Raw genomic sequence first — 20953 nt, 5'->3', positions numbered from 1 at the left:
TGCAAGATCATCCATGACAGTATGGACGCTCTCTTGCGCGAGAAAGCTCTGATGGCCATTTGAGCCATAGGGCTTTCTTGCGCAAGAAACCGCTACAGGGCATCCACACTGCCCTCTTGCGCAAGAGCTTACACCTGTTAGAAAAGAAACTAATAAAAGAAATAAAAGAAAGTTCTTCTTCACACAGCGTGTAGTCAACCTGTGGAACTCCTTGCCAGAGGAGGCTGTGAAGGCTAGGACTATAACAGAGTTTAAAGAGAAGCTAGATAATTTCATGGAGGTTAGGTCCATAAAAAGCTATTAGCCAGGGGATAAAATGGTGTCCTTGGCCTCTGTTTGTCAGAGGCTGGAGAGGGATGGCAGGAGACAAATCGCTTGATCATTGTCTTCGGTCCACCCTCTCTGGGGCACCTGGTGCTGGCCGCTGTCGGTAGACAGGATACTGGGCTAGATGGACCTTTGGTCTGACCCAGTATGGCCGTTCTTATGTTCTTATGTTCTCTTGCGCAAGAAGCCTTCTCTTACCACGCCGTACTGTAAATCTTCTTGCGCAAGAGAGGGAGGGCAGTGTGGACGCTCTGCGGATTCTTGCACAAGAACGGCCGTTGTTGCGCAAGAACCCGACAGTGTAGACATAGCCTTGGGGGGTTAAGTTTTTAGGGTGAAATAAACAAAATCAGAGTCTAAAGGGGAGAGAAAGTCTCTTGTTTCTCAGCAAGGCATCTCCTGGCTGGTCATACAGGCAATTTTATTAATTAATTCCCCGTCTAACACAATGCCTGTAATCCGTTGTCTTTTGGCAGTGGGTTGAAAATCTGTTAGCCCTCACAGGAAGGGATTTGATCTGTGCCTCTCAAAGTCCCAGTTCCTAACCTAGGCTGTGTCCAGACTCAGGGGTTTTTTCGAAAAAAATCTTCACCTGCGTCTAGACTGCAGCCGCATTCTTTCGAAATTAAATCGAAAGAATGCAGCTTTTCTTTCGACGGTGGTAAACCTAATTCCACGAGGAAGAACGCCTTTTTTCGAAAGTGTTCTTTCGAAAAAAGGCATTCTTGAAAGCAAACAGGGCTTTTTAGAAAGAGAGCATCCAGACTCACTTGCTGCTTTCTTTCGAAAAAGCGGCTTGCTTTTTCGAAAGTTCCGTGTACAGTCTAGACGCTCTCTTTCGAAAGAGGCTTTTTCGAAAGTATCTTTCGAAAAAGCCTCTTTCGAAAGAGGCTTGCAGTCTAGACATAGCCCTAGTAACTGCTAAAGGAAATAGTGCTGGATTTATTCTGGCCTGACCACCCCTTCTGAAGGGTTCAGCTGATGTCCTTCACTCCTGCATGAGCAGAGTAGCCATTTCTAGGGTTGCCAGGTGTCCGGTTTTGAACCAGACAGTCCAGTATTTGAGCTTTCTGTTCGGGAAACAAATTGAGAAAATATAAATGAGAAAATAGAAATGTCTGGTATTTTCTAAATCAGATGTAATGTAGATTGTGATGTAATGTCGAGTGTGGCTGGTATTTTGTTGAAACCATCTGGCAACCCTAGCCATTTCTTGGCTGACAAGTTGGATTGGCTGAGTCTTTTTTATAATTTTGATGGCTAATATTGATGTTTTTTAAGCACTTTCCCCCGGTTTTACCTGTTTTAAATTATTACAGCGGGCAAAGTTATTGGTGTTTAAGTATGTTTTCATTTGTATCCATTTTAAATATCCATAATCATGGGAAATTATGAGGAGGGCCAGCAAATTGCCGGGGGCTCAGACAATGACTTAATAACCATAGACATTGAGACTCAAAAAGTTAAAAGACAAACTCTTGAGGTTTTGGATCAAAATATACAAACTCAGTCATCATAAGTCAAACTCTAATCAGTTCTCAAGCAGCATTTTTGTTCCTTTCCTTAACTGCAAATTTCAATGGTCGATGGAAATATTTGTTCGTTGGTTTGTGGGTATGGAGCAGGGGTGGGCAATCATTTTTGCCCGGGGGCCACTTCAAAATCTTTTAAAGTAGCCCTGGGTCACCCCGGAAGGGGTGGGACCTAAACAGGAAGGGGCAGGGCTACCCAGGATGGGGAAGCCCCTTTGCCCCCCCCCCCTTCCCACTAGTCACCCATGCCCTGGAAGAGGTTTGGCATGCTCCCCTGCCCCCAGGCCAATCAGGGCCTGGGGCCAGGGGAGCACGGGAAGCTTCCTCCCACCCTGCGAGGAGCATGTGACACTTTGAAGTGCCGCGGGCTCCTTGCAGGGCTTGGGCAGGGTGAAGGAAGCTTCATGCAGCTCCTCCGCCCCGAGTACCTGATTGGTCTGGGGGTGGGGGGAACATGCAAAGCCTCCTCTGCTCTCCCCGCCCCCCACCCTGCAAGCTGCATGTTGTGCTTCAAAGCACCACATGCTCCTGGCAGGGCGGGAGGAGGCTTTGCATGCTCCCTCGCCCCCGGGTCCTAATTTGCCTGGGGGCGGGGGAGCAGCAGGGCCTGCACGGGGCAGATTCACCTGCTCGGCGGGCCGAATCCAGCCCATGGAGGCCCTTTTGCCCACCGCTGGTATAGTGTGAAGTCGACATTTAACAATATGAATTGAAAGCTTCCAAGCTTGCTTATCAAGAGCGACACCATCTAACAGATAGGGCACTTGGAGCCCAGAGACCTCAGTTCTGAGCTCTGCCACTGCCCCATTGTGTTACCTTGGGCAAGTCACTTCATTTCTTTTCTCTTTCCACCTTTTATCTGTCGTGTCAGTTTAGATTATAAGTTCGCTGGGGTGGGACAGGTGAGCAGGAGCAATTTGCATAGTGGGAGTGCTGAGAGCCATTGAATCAAAAGGCAATCCTTGTATAGAATACAAGCAGTGGGCAGTAATCAGGCCCATGGGTTGGATGCTGTTTATCACAGTTAGCCTCTGTTGGGCTGCTGGCTCTTTATTCACCTGCACCTCCACAAGTCTGGCTGCTTGAAATTCCCATTCCCCATGGATCAAAATTCCCAGCCATTGGGAGCCATGGGAAGCAGCATGGACCAGACAGAGAATATCTTATTGCCTCAGTATAAATCCATGGTATGCCCACATCTTGAATACTGCATGCAGATGTGGTCACCTCATCTCAAAAAAGATATCTCGGTACTGGAAAAAGCTCAGAAAAGGACAACAAAAATGATTAGGGGTTTGGAATGGCTGCCAAATGAGGAAAGGTTAATAAAACTGGGATTTTTCAGCTTAGGAAAAGAGGATGCTAAGGGTGGGGGATATGATAGATGTTTATAAAATCAGGACTAGTGTGTGGAAGGGAAATAAGGAAAAATGATCTATTCCTTCTCATAACACAAGAACTAGGGGTCACCCAATGAAATTAATAGGTAGCAGGTTTAAAGCAAACAAAAGGAAGTTTTTCTTCATGCAGCACACAGTCAACCTGTGGAACTCCTTGCCAGAGAATGTTGTGAAGACCAGGACTTTAATAGGGTTCAAAAAAGAGCTAGATAAATGTATGGAGGATAAGTCCATCAATGGCTATTAGCTAGGGATTGTAGGAATGGTGTCCCTAGCTTCTGTTTTCAGAAGCTGGGAATAGGTGACGGGGAGCATGGGATATCACTTGATGTTTACCTGTTCTATTCCTTCCCTCTGGGGCACTTGCATTGGCCACTGTCGGAAGACAGGATGCTGGGTTAAATAGACCTTTGGTTTGACCCAGTATGGCTGTTCCTATGTTCCTGCAGCTCCCATTGGCTGGGAAAGATGATCCGCAGCCAACGGGAGCTTCAAGCGGTGATACCTGCGGTGGGTGGGTAAATAAAGCGCCGATGGCCTGCCAGGGGCTAACCCTGCTGAGCTGCATCTGGCTTATCGCCCACCCCTGGTATAATAGAAATCTTTTCAAGCTGGGGGCAGGGAGGAGGTACCTAGTTCCAGCACCTGTGGGTACTAGGGATGTAAAATCCCAGTTAATCAGTTACCGGTTAAATGTTAGGTTAACCTAACAATTAACTGGTTAACTGACTAAGTGGGATCAAGGTCGGGGACCACTCCATCCCTTCCCCAACCCTGGATGAGAGCCGCCCCCCTACCTGCAGCGGGCCCCTGCGGGGCTGGAGCAGTCTTCTGCCCATGGTAGGTGGAGAGCTGCTCCCGCCCCCACCGGTTAACCTTTCACCTCCCTAAACTGGGGACGGACTTTCCCTTGCTGAGTCTCCGTACAGTGCTAAGCACAAGGGGGCCCTGATCTCCGCTAGAACCCCTGGATGCCCCTTGATTATAAACCGCAGTGGGGCAAACCGAAGAGGTACGGGAACGACTCTCTAACACGCAGAAATAACTGCTCCCAACAACCTCCTATTTTCCCCCTGCTAGATTTATGTTCTCATCGCTGGTGGGCTGGGACTCTGCCTGTTTTGGATCTCTGCCAAAGGCACCATGCAGCCTCCTGCAGCGGGAAAGAGTTGGTGGGCTTAGCTGTTCATACAGATCCCCTTCCCTTTTTGTTTTGCAATAAGGACACGTTTTTAGTACCGCCCCCCTCCCTTGCTCTGCAGAGAGCAGCCGTGGCACGAGCAGCCTGTTCACTGTCCCGCGTTGCCAAAGGAAGCGGCAGAGCCGTTAGCCGAAGCAGCAGGCTTACTGGCACACGCTGCGTTTCACGGGGCTTTCTCGCTTTATTTGAAAACGGCCTCCACCGGGCAGGCAGTTTCCGGGCTCTGTCAATGGGGCGAAATGTTCTCCTCCGGATGGAGGGAATTATTAATGTGATTTCTCCATGCCAACTGTCGCTCCGGCGACTGACCCATGCCGGCCATGCCAAGCAAAAAGAGAAAAGGAAAATGCTCTCCGCCTGGCTGTATGTCTGATGACGAGGCTGGCTGAGTGAAGCGCCAGAACCCGCAGCCTTGACGGAGTCCTCGGTGGGGGAGGCTGCGGCGCATTTAAGCGGAACAGACTCTGACTCAGGGGAAGCAAGATTTCTCTGTGAGCCTGGGCTGGGGTTTTGTTTTGAATTGTTTGGTAAAGCTGGGAGCTGCTGCCTAGGACGGACCGAGCATTGGGTGGTGCGCGGGTGAGATTCCAACAGGAATAGCAGACCCGCAGCCCGAAACCCACAAGAGCCATTTCTATTGTTACTCAAAGTTTAGAGGGTTGGGGACTATAAAGGGGAAAATATAGGATTTAAAATGGAAAAATATGGCTCGAAGGCTAATACGCGTCTCAGGTTAAGCTCTTATCAGAAAGTTATAGGCACAAAGTTAAAACACACGCTTAAGTCTGCCTGTAGTCAGTAAACCATTTAAATACATGCAATGGGCAAGCTAGGCTAGTGAGCGGGCCCATCAGTGGCCCTTCATCTCAGTGCGCCGCAAGATTGTTGAAACCAAGACAGCCTCCTGGGATCAGGCAATGTTGTTCATTGTGCTTGTGTACCTAGAATTTGCCGGGGGTGCCAATTGAACCGTAGCAGCGCTTTGATTGGACGCAGAGAGAGCGCCCGGCTCTCGCAGTCAGTGTTGTGAGCAATCGGCCCGCACCTCACTTCCCGTGCCCTGGCTTTACGTGCGTGTCCCATGAGTAATATCGGTAGGAAAAAAACCTCCGCAGACGGCAATCGGTGGAATGCGGCAACGCTGCACGCGGGCAGCAGAAAACAAGACATCTTGTGGGCCGTACATAGAACCTTGGTGGGCCCCAGGTTCCCACCACTGGGCTAAATTCTTGTAAGCTCCCTTTGGGGCAGACTTTGTATAATATTTTCAGCCTCTGTACAGTATTTAACACACCGGTCCGTGGCTGAGCCTCGCGAGTGCTGCTGCTGTACAAATAATTGATGGTTGAGGACAATGACGCTTCAGCATGGGCTCAATGGCTTTGCTGAATTGGGGCCTTGAAGAGTGAACTTAAGTCGCACGTGGCTCAGATCGTGTGCTGCTTGAGGCAGGGCCGGTCTTTGGAGTTGCACAAGGCCTAGCACAATGGGGTCCTGCTAGGGTTGCCAGGTGTCTGGTTTTGAACCGGACAGTCCAGGATTTTAGTTTTCTGTTCGGGAAACAAATTGAGAAAATAGAACTGTCCGGTATTGTCTAAACCAGATGTAATGTAGATTGTGATGTCATGTCAGGTGTGTCCGGTATTTTTGTTAAAACCATCTGGCAACCCTAGGTCCTGCCCTGTAACTAGGGCTGTCGTCGTTACGATAAGACAAATACCGGTTGGACCTCCCTGGTCTGACACCTTCGGGTCCAGACTGGTCCCGAATGAGGGATTTTCCTGGACCAGGAAGGTCATTTCTGCCCCCCCCCCCCCCCCCCCGCTGGCTTCCTGGTTCCCTCCTCAGAGCCCAACTGAGCCACATGCAGATTCTCCAGCCCTCACTGCCCTGCAGCACACTGGGACTCTGATCCTGGAACATCCGTGGTCATGCCGGAGCATGACCAGAGAATTCCGGATTTTAGAGGTGCAACCTGTAGTAAATAATTTAGGTTTTGTGGCAGACCTCTCCTTGGGTTAAAAATCCCCCCCCCCCCATGCATCAGTGTACGCCACAGTCAAAGCGGAGGCCTAGGCTGTGTGTTTTACTTCTGCCAGTGGCCATGCGACAGTATGTGCACGCCTCTGCTTTCAGCGCACGATTCCCACCAGCGCAATATCAGGTTTGTCAGACACATTCTGCTCTCTCGGGGCTGTTGCACTGCCTCTCACAATGGCATAACTTTGTCACACAGAAGCCACCCCACTGAGCAATGCAAGGGACCCCGAGCCACTTGCTGGCAGGAACAGCACTGTGGTGGGAGGGGAGTGTCTTCCGCCGCTCATGTAGCTACCGCCTCTCCTGGAGATGGAATTACGCCACAGGAAAGCTCTCTCCGGCCAGCACGCAGTGTTGTCACCAGACGTGCGGCGATGCCTCATTTGTAGCGCTTGCTGTGGAGACGTACATCCCCTCAGGCATGAATCTTGGAACCTCGGTGATTGTTTAGCATGTGACTCAACACCTGGTGTGTGAGTGTTTGCGAGTGCAAAAGTGCACACCGGCAGATACTGAAGGGAGTAGGAGTGCCTTCTCGCTTTGCTTCTCCCATGATCTCCCACATTTTTGCCTGTTTCTAGGCTTTAGCACTTATATATTCCAGTAGCACCCCCAGGCTCCAGCCAAGAGCAGGGCTGATGGGGCAGGAGGAGGTGCACACGTCCAATAAAGTATCAGACTTTGCCCCAAACTAAAGACGGCTCACAAGCGAAGCTTTCGCTGGCCTTGTCTTCATGCCAACTCCCACACTCCTCTGGAATCTCCGAATTCCTGCCTGCCGGCTGCTCGCCCTAGCCTGTTCCAACTTCTTCCCTTTCACTTGGCCCCCAAAAGGTGTTACCCTGCCACTTCCCCTTCATTTAAAAGTGGAAGCAAGAGAAGTGAAAAAAAAGAAGAAAAGCAAAATCAAAGCAACCCGGGCGGCAAACACGCAGGAAGCTCCAGAGCAGGAAAGGGCAACCTCAGCTACTGAGTGGGCCGTGTGAGTGGCCGTCCTTTATCTCAGGCTGTGTCTCCACTACAGAGTTTTTCCAGCATCCCTGTATTCCTTATTCTATGAGGAATAAGGAGTCTTCTGAAAAGGGACCCTGGAGCCTGCCATCCCAGCAGGAGCCCTCCCCCCCTCCTGTACCCCAACTGGCTGCCCCAATCTGGAGCCCCCTCCCACAGCCCAGACCCCCAGTAAGCCTAGTCGACTACCTGGTAAGTTTAGGCATTCTCGCATTCCTCCCTCCCTTGCTGCCTCTATCATAGGCAGCAACGGGGGGTAGCAGGAGCTGGTGCTGGGGGGAGCTGGCTTAAAAGCTGGTCCCCCTCCCCCCAGCACTGTCTCTGCAGTGTGGGGGTGGGGTCAGGGAGCAGTCCGGACCCGGCGCGAGCCAGACGTGCTTCCATCCTGGACCTACCCCTGTGGCAGCTCTGCCATTTAAATGTAATAGGAACCGAGCTGCCTGCACGCCTGGCTCCTACTACACGTATGTTGCAGAGACGTGGTGGCCCCTTATCAACTAATCGTGTACTTGGTACAAATTGTATCGGGGACACGATTAGTCAGTACCCGCTACTTAACATCCTTAGTCTCGCCAGCCTTGCGGATCGCAGCCTCTGGCACTCTCCTGTCTGCTTGTTTATCTGCCCTTAGATTGTGAGCTCCTCAGAGCAGGGACTATCCTGAGGTGTTTGGAAAATGCTTAGTATGCACTAGGTGCTCCATAAAAAATATATTTCGCCTCCTTGGATGGCAGAGAACAGGGCTCCGTCCCTTGGAGCCGGCGTCGTGGGGATGGTGGATTTCCTCATCCTGCTTGTGGGCTCAGGGCCTGGGTAGAGTCAGTTTTGGAAAGCGCCGGCTTAAAGCAAAGTGAGGTGAACTGGGGAGCAGCCTGTTTTCTCTCGGTGTGTTTTTAGATCTCTCTGTGTGATCAGAAATATAGAGTGTTACAGTGTAGCCTTCCATGGAGGGCGTTTACTTTTGTATCTCATTTCTTACGGTGTGTGCTGGGAACATAACCCTTGAGGGAAAGACAGCCCTGCGGTAAAGTAAGCTGACGCTGTGGAAATGCTCTGACAGTTCTGTGACCCACTGACGGGTGAAACACGTCTACAAAGACGTGCTCTTTTGGGTGGGGAAAGAATGTTGGAAAATACTGGTGTTTCTGGGCTCCAGCCCGCGATGGGGCCGGGTTAGGTCTGGGCAGGCCCACCAGTGGGGGTGGGAAGGGCAAAGGGGGCAATTGTCCCGAGTCCTGGTGATTCAAAAGAACCCGGCATTCCCAGCCGCCGCTACTGCTGCTGTGGCAGGGGCAACTCCTGGAGCCCGGGGCCTTTTAAATCCTCGCTGGAATGCTGGGTGGTGTGCTCTTAGCGGTTCTGAGAGCTAGTGGGGGGTGGTGCACAACATGGCCTAAGGGGGCACTGAGGGCTGTCTGCTCTATCCCCCGCCCCTTCCGCCCGAGGCCCCACTGCTTCCAGAAGCATGAAGCTAGCAAGCTCCCATGCCCAGGGGCCTGGCAAGGCTGTCGACCCTCTTGGTCTGGGCTACTTGGACATAAGAGGAGATTAACAAGTCACCAGGACTGAGTAGCCAGCATCCTCTTGTGTCCCTATACATGATAGGGATAACGGTTACACACAAGCCCTCCCCACTGTATCACAGGGGCAGGGGACAGGGAAGGCAGGTGGAGCTGGCGCTCGCAGGGAGCCGGCTTAAAAGCTGGCTCCCTGCGCACACGAGCTCCCGCAGAGCCGCCTCCTTCCCCGTGTATAAACGTGTAGCCGCTGGAATAATTCAGCAGTTACACATTTACATAGGGTTGCCAGGTGTCTGGTTTTGAACTGGAAAGACCAGTATTTGAGCTTTCTGTTCGGGACACAAATTGAGAAAATATAAATGTCCGGTATTTTCTAAATAAAATGTAATGTAGATTGTGATGAAATGTCAAGTGTGTCCTGTATTTTTGTTGAAACCATCTGGCAACCCTACATTTACCACCTCCCCACACACACTTTTTAACATCCCTAATACATAATACATCGTACAGCAAAACTCTCAGGCCCAGCTAGTGGGAGAAGTTCTCTCTTAGCTCTGATATACCCCACACATTCTCTTTCACAGTGACGAATCCACTGGCAAATACACATTCAAGCTTTTCCGATGTTAGCAATGACTCTTTACAGTGGTGTTGTTTTACCAGCAGGCAACACAGAAATACGCACATTTGAACTAGGGAAGTTAAATATCGGTTAATTGAATAGTCGGTTATCTTCATGAATTCTTATTGGTTATTCAACTATTCTATAGTCCACGCGGGAGAGGGCAGCAGCCAGTGCGCTCCAGCCCCACCCCTGAGGAACCCCCTGCCACTCTGCATTGCTGCCTCTGTATCAGAGGCAGCCGCATGGGGTGACAGGCGGGAGCTAGTCCGCAAGGGGAGCCAGTTTAAAAACCAGCTCCCCTCGCGGACTAGCTGCCTGTCACCCTGCAGGGAGGCAGCAGCCCTTGTCCGACAACAGGTGGGGAGTGGGGTCTGAGTTCCTAGACCCTGTGCGAGCTGGAATTGAGCTGGGTTGCCTGCCCACCTGGCTCCTAATACACTTTAAATGCAGAGCTGCAGCAGGGGTAGGTCCCATACCCATAGCAAGCCAGGACTGAGCCGGGCTGCTGGCCAGCCTGCTAAAAAATTTACTGGCAAGAGGGGGGAGAAATGTGTGTAGTCTATAGCAGTGTTTCTCAACCAGTAGTACGAGTACCCTTAGGGGTACTCGAGAAGTCTGGGGGGGTACGTCAACAACTGAAATTGGGAGAAAACTGAAGTTTTGTTTTAAGTTTTACAGAATTTTATTATTTGTGTACTTTTTACCCCCAAAAATTTCATCACCCGCCCAGTTACAATTAAGTTGTTTTAACAAATGTGTTGCAATGGTAGAAAAAAATTTTGTGTGTCTGAAAACTGTAGGTGCTGGGGGAATTTATAATTTTTTTTAAAAGGGGTACTTTATAAAAAAAAAGGTTGAGAAACACCGGTCTTTAGCATTAACTGATAAGCTTTTGCTTATCGGTTAATTGGTTAATTGACTACACTATTACATCCCTAATTTTAAATAGATCTGGGCCCACGTTGCAGAATCAAGGATTTGAATGGTCACGTATTCAGCACTATTGGTTATGCAGAGTTTCAGTTTACAACCATCTGTAGTTGTAGCCAGTGGGATTTAGGGATGTAAAATCCTGTTCAATCAGTTAACCAGATAACACTGGGGAAAAAAATCTGTTGAAGGAAGAAAAAAAGAGCAGGGGGGGGAGGGGGGGGGCGAACCAAAGTTGTTGAGCCAAAAAAAAAGGACTCCAAGGATAGAAACTGGGGAGTGGTTGAGCACTAAGACCCAGGTCTTTTGGTCAGCAGCCATTTTGTGCCGGCAGCCTTGGGGAACCAGGTAAGCATGGTGGCTGGGGAAAAATTCAGAAAATACTGGACATTTTAGGTGTCCAGTATTCTCTGAATTTTTTTACTGGACAGGAGCCGAAAATACCGGACTGTCCGGGTGAATACCAGACACCTGGCAGCCCTACTTGGGGCCAGGTGAGAAGTGCCTGTCCATGGCCGCTGCAGCTGTAGGGGGCACAGCTGGGGAACAGATGGATTCTCCACCCTGCCAACCCAATGGTGGTATAGCTGTCCCAATCCCCCATTTTTGGCCCGTTGCTGCCAGCCTGTGGTCATTCTGCAGTGTAACTGTTCCTCCTAGTACACCCCTCCCTTTCCATTTCATGAGAAACAGTCAAATTCCAGGCACATCCCATTGTCCTGGCACAGCCGAACTCTGTCTGGCTGTGTCTACACTGGCATGAATTTCCGGAACTGCTTAAAACGGAATACTATTCAGTTTTTCCGGAAAAGGAAAAGGAGCGTCTACATTGGCAGGCTGCTTTTCCAGAAAAGCCCTTTTCCCGGAAAAGCGTCTGTGGCCAATGTAGATGCGCTTTTCCGGAAAAGAGCCCTGATCGCCATTTTCGCGATCGGGGCTTTTTTCCGGAAAAGACTACTGGGCTGTCTACACTGGCCCTTTTCCGGAACAGTGTTCCGGAATAAGGACGTATGCCCGAGCGGGAGCAGAATAGTTTTTCCGGAATAGCGGCTGATTTTGTACAGTAGAGCGTCGTTGCTTTTCCGGAAATTCAAGGGCCAGTGTAGACAGCTCGCAGCCTATTCCGGAAAAGCGGCTGAGGGCTGGAGGGCACGGGAGGGATTTAACATGGAGTACTTGCTCCCCAGCCTTGTCCCTTCCACCTGAGGCTCTGCCCCTTCCAGGAAAGCAGAACTGCCCCTCTCCCCACCTTGTGTAGCTGCCCTGACCACAAGTAGCCCCTGTTGCCACACAGTATGGCTTTCTTTGTAACACTGACCAGGGTTTCTCAACCTTTTTATATAAAGTACCCCTTTAAAAAAATTATAAGTACCCCTTGTGCTCACAGTTTTCAGACACACACATTTTTTTTCTACCATTGCAAGACATTTGTTGAAACAACTTAATCGTAGCCGGGCGGGCGATGACATTGTTGGGTGTAAAAAGTACAAAAATAATAAAGCGCTGTAAAACTTAAAACAAAAATTCTGTTTTCTCCAAATTTCAGTTGTGTTAACGTACCCCCCGGACTTCTCTTGCGTACCTCCGAAGGGTACTGGTTCCACTGGTTGAGAAACACTGATACAGACTGTGGAACTGCCCTGAATGAATTCCTAAAGTGTATCTTTTAGAAAAAGCATAGTAAGAGCTAGCACCCATTTCATTTAATTAGACAAAACTGACAGAATATGGCAGAAAGGCAGGATTATTATCCATCCATTGTACAATTGAGGAAATGAGGCACAGAGAAGTTTTAAAACACCCACAGGCCATATTGACTTCTCATCTCCTAGATGCCCGTCCAATACCTTAAAAAAAATCCCTTCAAATGATCATGTTATGGAAGCAGGATAGAAAGACCCAGAGAAGTTCTAACAAAACAAAACAAAACAAAACAAAAAAAGGATCATGTATTCCTCAAAAAAAAAGAGATTTACAGGATCTTTTAAAAAAGGGTTTTATTTTTGAAAGATCCCCATCTAAACTGCCATTTTTCTATCGAAAAGCCCCTTGTCGAAAAAAACCACGACCGCCATTATGCAAATGAAGCATGGGAAATTTAAATCCTGGCTTCATTTGCAATTTCAAAGTGTCTAATTTACATCCCTTTTTTGAAAAAAGGTATGTAGTCTAGACACAGCCTGAGAGGGGTTGCAACTCCTTTGGAGGATAGGGTCATAATTCAAAATGATCTGGACAAACTGGAGAAATGGTCTGAGGTAAATAGGATGAACTTAATAAGGACAAATGCAAAGTGCTCCACTTAGGAAGGAACAATCAGTTTCACACGTACAGAAGGGGAAATGACTGTCTAGGAAAGAGTTCTGCAGAAAAGGATTTAGGGGTCATAGTGGACATCAAGTTAAATACGAATCAACAGTGTGACATTGCTGCAATAAAATCAAACATTATTCTGGGACGCATTAACAGGAGTGTTGTGAGCGAGACACGAGAAGTCATTCTTCCACTCTACTCTGCGCTGATTAGATCTCAATGGAGTATTGTGTCCAGTTCTGGGCACCACATTTCAAGAACGATGTGGAGAAAAAGGAGAAAGTCCAGAGAAGAGCAACAAGAATGATTAAAGGTCTAGAGAACATAAGCTATGAGGGAAGACTGAAAGAATTGGGCTTGTTTAGTTTGGAAAGGAGGAAACCAAGAGGGGACCTGATAGCAGTTTTCAAGTATCTTAGGGTATGTCTACACTACCCCGCTAGTTCGAACTAGCGGGGTAATGTAGGCATGCCGCACTTGCAAATGAAGCCCGGGATTTGAATTTCCCGGGCTTCATTTGCATAAGCGGGGAGCCGCCATTTTTAAATCCCCGCTTATGCAAATGAAGCCCGGGAAATTCAAATCCCGGGCTTCATTTGCAAGTGCGGTATGCCTACATTACCCTCCTAGTTCGAATTAGGAGGGTAGTGTAGACATACCCTAAAAGGGTGTCACAAGGAGGAGGGGGGGAAATTCTTCTCTTTGGCCTCTGAGGACAGGACAAGAAGCAATGGGCTTAAACTGCAGCAAGGGAGGTTTAGGTTGGACATTAGGAAAAACTTCCTAACTGTCAGGATTGTTAATCACCAGAATAAATTGCCTAGGGAGGTTGTGGAAACTCCATCACTGGAGATATTTAAGAGCAGGTTAGACAGACCCCTGTCAGGGATGATCTATGGTGCTTGGTGCTGCCGTGAGGGCAGGGGACTGGACTTGACGATCTCTTGAGGTCCCTTCCAGTTCTAGTATTCTATGATTCTATGAATCTATGACAGTAAACAAAACCCTGTTTTCAGGCAGGTTTCACTGTGTAGAGTGCACACAGCCTAAGACACGGATATATATTGAGGGTCGGGGGGAAAGTGCTGCAGAGAATGGAGTTATGGACTTGTTTGGGATTAAACGCTTTTCCCCATAAAACCCCTTTTGAAATAGGTGCACCTCCTAAATACAGGAAAGATGGGCCCTTATTGGCTCTGCACATTCTATTTTGGAACTCAAAGTGATGTCTGATTGGCCAAGTTGCCTGTTGTGTCACTATCTCACTGCCTTCACAAAATGCTTCTAACTTCGTTCTCTTGGTGACGGTGAGGTTCATGGAAGGCTGTCTCTGAGTAAACTCAGGCCTCGGCTCCCTGTGTACAACTGAGAATATTAATATTTAATTATCTCTCTCTTTTATGTAGGTGCAGGTATGTTTCTATGCACAATCTATTTTGTAAAACTCCCCTAAATTAAATGTGGTCCATGTTTAGTGCCCTCTCATCAGCTACTCAGTGGGTAGTTTGAAGTTCTATACTTAACTTACAGATTTTCAGCTATGAGGATTTAAAAATAATTCAATGAGAATTTTGTCTGAGTTATTTCTCTGTGCTGCTTCCCTCTTCGCATTTCACTGCTGCGTCTGCATTTCCCTCCTTTTGCATGACCGTGTTTTCATCACATATCCTGGAAACATATGTCAGTGAGAGTATTTGTGTACTTGTCTGAATGAATGTAAAATATTTTGTCACTGGAAAGTATGCGTGGTCTCTTTGCCGGGAAAAAAAATGTTGCTGCGGTTCTGATGTGGGTTGAACTATCAAATGTTTATGGAGGATGACAAAGCAAAGCTGTTCACAGTGTGGTATCCAAGACATAGTAACGCTACACAATTCACCCAGGAGTGTTCTAGAAAAAACCTGAACCAAAATAATGGAATTTTGTGTGCATTCATCTTTCCAATGTGCTAAGCTCTGTCTGTTTGTTCCAGGTGTTGACAATAGGGATCTTAAATTGCGAGTAATTGACTAATCGAATAGTCGATGCATCAGTTCACCTAGTCAATAGGGCGCCTCCCCTTTTGAAGTGTAGAAACAGCCTTAGGGCTGTTGCTACACTTTAAAGGTGAACGCGCCATATGGAGCCCGGGGTTAGCTCCTCCATGAGGCGCTGCCACTTTGAAACGCTGCGGAGAGCCTGGCATCAGACTCCTTGCAACATTTCACAGTGGCAGCACCACATGGAGCCTGGCATCAGCTGGGGACTCCAGGCTCCATGTGGTGCTGCCGCTTTGAAACACCTTTTTGGCCCCAGGCTGCACTGGGTGTTTCAAAGCGGCATTTGCTTATCGGACAGTTGACTGGTCCTTCACATCCCTAGCTGGCAAACTCGTTGATTGTTATTTGTAGCACCTTGATACTTACAAGGAAATTTGAGTGCCCATTGTAGTCAGCATAATACGAGCCAGACCTTGCCCTAAAGAGCTTCGTGGTACTAGGGATGTGAATGCTTAACCAGTGCCTTGGAGCAGCACCAGCCCCAGCACTGTGAAGGGGAGCAGCGGGAGCCTGCTGGCAACAGCTCCAGCCCGGGGGCCAGTGCAGGGCTGGGAGCCCCATGGCCTTGGGGCTGCTCCGTCCTTCAAGCTCCCATCCCCAGTGCTGAAATCCCACTTAGTCGGTTAACTGGTTAAACGCTGGATTAACCTAACGTTTAACCGGTTAACTGATTAATCGGGATTTTACATCCCTACATGGTACGGAGCACATCTAAATAGCGAGAGCATCTCTGGGGCCGTCTTCCTTTCGCAGTTAATCAGACTTCCAGTTGAGATCCCATTCTTCGTGATGTGATGAACCTAGAACAATTACAGGAGCCGTGTGTATACAACACTACTGGCTCCTCCTCTTTGTTTCCAGCTGCTTCTGTGCAGTCCAGGTTCTTTGCAATGAGTATCTGAAATTCTGGTAGAAACCAGTGAAACCAAGAGCAACAACCAGCATCATGGCTGTGTCTAGACTACATGGCTCCATCGACGGAGCCATGTAGATGAGGGTTGTAGGCAAAGGGAAATGAAGCGGCGATTTAAATAATCGCGGCTTCATTTAAATTTACTTGGCTGCCGCGCTGAGCCGACAAACAGCTAATCAGCTGTTTGTCAGCTCAGCGCGCTAGTCTGGACGTTCCCCCTGTCGACATCAAAGCCCTTTGTTGGCAGCCCTGTTATTCCTCGTGGGATGAGGTTTACCGGGGCTGCCGACAAAGGGCTTTGATGTCGGCAGGGGAGCGTCCAGACTAGCGTGCTGATCAGCTGTTTGTCGGCTCAGCGCGGCAGCCATGTAAATTTAAATGAAGCCACGATTATTTAAATCGCCGCTTCATTTCCCTTTGCCCAATAAACAAATCTACATGGCTCCATCGACGGAGCCATGTAGTGTAGACGTACCCCATGAGACCAGACTAGGGATGTTAAATGGCGTTTAATCAGCTAATTGACTAGTCGATGGAATTTCCATCGACTAATTGATTAGTTGATAAGGGGAGGAAACTGCAGAGCCGCAGCGGGGTTAGCTCCCAACCCCAGGAACTAACTCCACTGTAACTTTGCCTTTTAAATATATTAAGATCCGGTGGCTCTTAATACATTTAAAAAGCACAAGCGCGGCGGGAAGGGCGGGGGGGCGGACTAGGTGCGAGCCGGGACAGCTGATTCCTGGCTTGCACATGGTCCCCCACTACGGGAGGGACCGGCTTTTAAGCTGGCTCCCCCCCCAGCACCGGCTCCTGCTCCCCCCGCTTGCTGTCTCTCTCTGATAGAGGCAACCATGGGACGGGAAGCAACTAGTTGAGTCACTAGTGGACTATCCGATAAGCAGGCCTTGATGAATGGTGGTGAAAGCCACTCGCCAGCCCCGCATTGCGCATGCGCACACCGCAAATGAACAGGGCGCCCAGCTGAAATCTACTCGCCGCGGGCGAGTAGATTCAATACTTTGTCAAGCCCTGCCGATAAGCTTATGCTTATCGGATAGTCCAGTAGTCAACTAGTTGCTTACATCCCTAGACCAGACCATGGGTTTGGGAACTGCTGATCCAATCCCTTTATCTAGGATTTTGTACCAGGATTTTGCAAGTGTAGTGGATCAGGTGAAGGTATTGGGTTAGTCACGTCTAGCCTGTGTGTTGTTTTTGAACTTGTTTGTTTCCATTAAATGTCTTTATTTACACTCCCCCTTGTCCTCCTCTCTTTCGTGGTCTAGGTTGCATGGGTGGGCCCTGGCAATGGGATATCCATCCCATTCAGGGAGCATAAAGGAAGACCGGGAATCTCCTAGTGGCTGCTGCAACAGTAAGTGAGACCCAGCGGTAGGAAAATGTCGACGGTCACATCAGCGATACAGGCTCCCCAGGGTCCTGTCAATCCACCCCCGCCGGAGGTCACCAACCCCAACAAACCCGGGCGGAAGACCAACCAGTTGCAGTACATGCAAAACGTGGTGGTGAAGACCTTGTGGAAGCATCAGTTTGCGTGGCCCTTCTACCAACCCGTGGACGCAATTAAATTGAATCTGCCGGTAAGTATTCCGCTTCCTTCGCTTTGTGTCCTCTCCCAGGAGAGCTCTGCTTTAGCCACGTGCAGTTTCTGCCCATGTGACGTGGAACGTTAGCCGGTCCCATCTGAGTCCCTGACTCCTCTCGGAGTTGCTGGGCTGAGCGTTGGCCACTGCATAGCCCAATCAATGGGGTAATCCTTTGCTTCCCAATACCCTGCATATCAGACGAGACCTGACTTCTTCATAGCTGGTAGACGTTATGTTAACTTTGATCCATTATTAAGCGGGTTGTTGGGGTTTTTTTTTTTCAATTTTTTCTTTGGCTCTGTTTATTAGAAGATCCTCAGGCCTCTGCCATCTGTAAGTTTGCGTGCAGATTTAGAATGTTACCTTAATCGCGTCTGACTTGTGCTCAAAGAAGGCGCGTAAGGACTGCTTTTTTGAATTATGTAATGGGATTTCCAAGAGTGGGTGGCTTCCCTGAAATCTTTGGATCAGGAACAGGAGCTGGAATGCTACAGAACTGAAATAGCAAAGTACATAAAGCCCTTTTGTCCGTTTAGCTTATTCTGTTCGGGGAGCTGGTTTACGCCAGTGTTTCTCACCCATTTTTTAATAAAGTACCCCTTTTAAAAATTATAAGTACCCCCAGTACCTACAGTTTTCAGACACACAATTTTTTTTGCTACCATTGCAACATATTTGTTTAAACAATTGAATCACAGCCAGGCGGGTGATGAAATTTTTGGGTGTAAAAAGTACAAAAATAATAAAGCACTGTAAAAATTAAAACAAAAATTCAGTTTTGTAGATGTACCCCTCCCCCCCCCCCCGACCTCTCTCAAGTACCCCTAAAGGTACTCATACCACTGGTTGAGAAACACTGGTTTAAGCTATACCAGGAAAAGAGTTATTTTGCTGGAACAAGCTGCCTCTCCATGGGGGAAAGATTCTCATTATGACTACCACCAAGTCTTTTTTAAGTGTAGACAAGATCTTTGTCCCATAAATTGATGTTACACAAGGCTTTTTTTTTTTTAAGCCTCTGAACGTCTTAGTTCCTCCTGAATCTCTTAAATATCAAGGGAACAATTCTTTTTCTAAACGTACATGCACAGCTCCCAGTGACTTCTCTGCTGTCGGCGCACATTCACTTGTCAGGAAAAAGCGTTTCTCTGTTAACGTTTAGCATGGGCTTGTTTCCCCAGATCTCCACTCCAGGAGTCAGCACCAAGCCAGCCACTGCTGGAAACTTTCAAGAAAATTGGTGCTCACTCCAGCTTGCACGAACCGTGTCTCAGCAGCGGCGGGACCGTGCCTCTGCAGAGCCCTGCGCGGATGCAAAAATGTGGATCCGCCTCCGCCAGGCTCAATTCATCATCCAGTCCGGATTTTACTGGCATCCGCACAGCAAATGATCCGGAGGGGAGGGGGAGCACAGATGAGCGAGGACGGGGCAGGGTTGTGCTGGGAAGAGCCAGGCAGCCTGAAAGCAGGGACTGGGGAGGAAGGGGGAGAAGGGGCAGCAGGGGGCTCGGGCTCCACAGGTCGGTGCTCACCAGGCGGGGGTGGAGGAGGGCAGGGTCAACACTCAGCCCCCCCCCCCTGCAGGGAGATTTAGGGTGGAGCTTTTGGTGCCCTTTCCCTGCCAACAGTGCTGCAGCCTGCCCTGGCGCACCCCACTCGGCCTTGCGACTGGGCGGTTGGGGGGTGCCCCCTGCCCAGGTATCTGAGGATATGCAGGGCTCTGTGCATCTGATTTCCAGTGTTTCTTAGCGTCTGGGCTCCCGCTTTGACCCACCCGCTCACCCCATCGGTTGCAGAGCAACAGGGTTTATTTCGGGTTAATTTTTAGTTAGAAGTGGGAGGCGTGTTTTAAATCCCGTGTGGTGGCAGACAGGAGGGGTTTTTTTTTCAATCTCGTCCTAACTCTGACATTTCCGAATTGCCACAATCGTGCAAATCAGACCCCAGCAGGAAAGCAGGGTCTTTGTTTTCTGGGAAATGTATCCCCTCCCTGATGTCCCCCATTTGGGGGGGCACTGTTCTCTTTGGGGTTTTCTAGGCCTCCTGACCTAGAGTTAGATCAGAGAAATCTTGCCAAGCATTCTGGCACTAACATCACACTGGGGCCGTTTTAACTGCGGTTCCAATTGATTTTACTGGATTTGGTTCCAAGAAAGAAAAGAGGAGAATGCCTGTCACCAAAAGGCAGCTCTTTGCTAGATGTCTTGTGTATGCCTGGCCCAAAGCAGAAGAAGCAGCGCGGACAGCGGTCTCCTCTTCGGTATTGACATTTCGTTTCTCTCGTCAGCCGAATGCACCTCTGCTTCTAGCCCACCTGGGTGTCAGTCCCTGTGGAGAACCCCTGAACACGGGGGAAAGCCAGGTTACTAACCGACGAAGGGCATTTCTCTGAGCTTCTTTCCCCTTTGTGATCCGAGTCGTGCGCCTTCCTTCGTCCTCACTGATCCTGGACAGGCAGGCGGCAGCTGTGGGCAAGACCTGAAGATGTGAGCTTCAGGCACTCATGCGTCTGGGCAGGCTGCCTCAAGATAACTCCTGCTGCTTTGAACAGTCTGCTGGCTGCAAGTGCGACTTGCAACGTGTGGCTCCGTGATGTCAATTGGGAGAGCGCCAATTCCTATTTGTTACTACCTACATTTATGGACTGGATCAAGATCTTCTTTCCAAGTCCATCAAGTTGATAGGGTCTAGTTAAAATACTGGCCTGAAGAGTAAAGCACTGCAGGGCCTGTGTAATATTTCAATATCCTTGTACGCCTTTATGGTTCTTTTTAATGGGTTTAATGTCATAGGGAGGGGTTTGGTAAGGACATGGAGAAATTTAGGGAAACAGTGGAAGAACTATGGCTTTTTTCATGTACAGTCTCACTCGAACCCCCGTGGGTCAGGAAATGGAGTTTTCCACCTTATCCTTACTAGCTGCATGATGGTCTCTCCTTGCACGCTCCAGACGCAGCTAGTCTTGCAGGTCATTCCCTGGTGTTAGGCACAGCGATGGCCCACAGTCATGGAGAGAGACCTGCAACTCGGAAGTGATGTGCTTTATATCCATGGACATCTGCAGATGGGGAGGGGTATCTGTGGATCATTCTTGCAGACGAGGACACCAATTTTGCCTCGGCACAGGGCTCTAGTCATGGAGGGCACCCCTGAACATAGAAGACTCCTTGCACAGTCCCTCAAAGTATCCAAATTGCACCCACTTAAACTCCCCTCCTGTGTCATCACAACATCCGATGTGACTAATCCTGGACAGGCACCAGCTGACATGGAAGCCCTTGGAAAGCAGGATTTCTGGAAGCAGCATCGAATAACTAGCCAATGCTCATCAGCCGAGGCTGTGATCCTTTTTGCTAATGTCCACTTTTGCAAGCGTTTCCCTTTCCAGAGGCAGTCCTTAAAGCAAGCTGGTTAGCACAAGCAGCTTCCAAAAGTTCAGCTGATTAAGGTCTTGCCTTTACTACAAGTAATACGATTGTCCCCAACTTTGAC

The 20953-nt window shown here is 49.1% G+C and overlaps 1 protein-coding gene across 4 annotated transcripts in view; it reads left to right on the top strand.

The window, feature by feature from the left end:
• Positions 1 to 20953, top strand: part of BRD3 (bromodomain containing 3) — an 85704-nt gene that overhangs the window by 20741 nt on the left and 44010 nt on the right. For 2 of the 4 annotated variants that reach the window (XM_075905183.2, XM_075905180.2), the window contains exon 2: positions 17141 to 17455. In XM_075905183.2, coding sequence (XP_075761298.1) covers positions 17255 to 17455 — 201 coding nt within the window. In that variant the 5' untranslated portion in view covers positions 17141 to 17254. Of the gene's footprint in view, positions 1 to 14154; positions 14312 to 17140; positions 17456 to 20953 lie in introns of those variants that run through there. The other 2 variants (XM_075905182.2, XM_075905181.2) reach the window with 2 other exon arrangements.

Source organism: Pelodiscus sinensis, chromosome 23 (assembly GCF_052426305.1).
Source record: "Pelodiscus sinensis isolate ZL-2025 chromosome 23, ASM5242630v1, whole genome shotgun sequence".
In the NCBI taxonomy this organism is placed as follows: Eukaryota; Metazoa; Chordata; order Testudines; family Trionychidae; genus Pelodiscus; species Pelodiscus sinensis.
The sequence above is the reverse complement of the archived record's forward strand: the minus strand, read 5'-3'. Positions and strand labels throughout refer to the sequence as shown.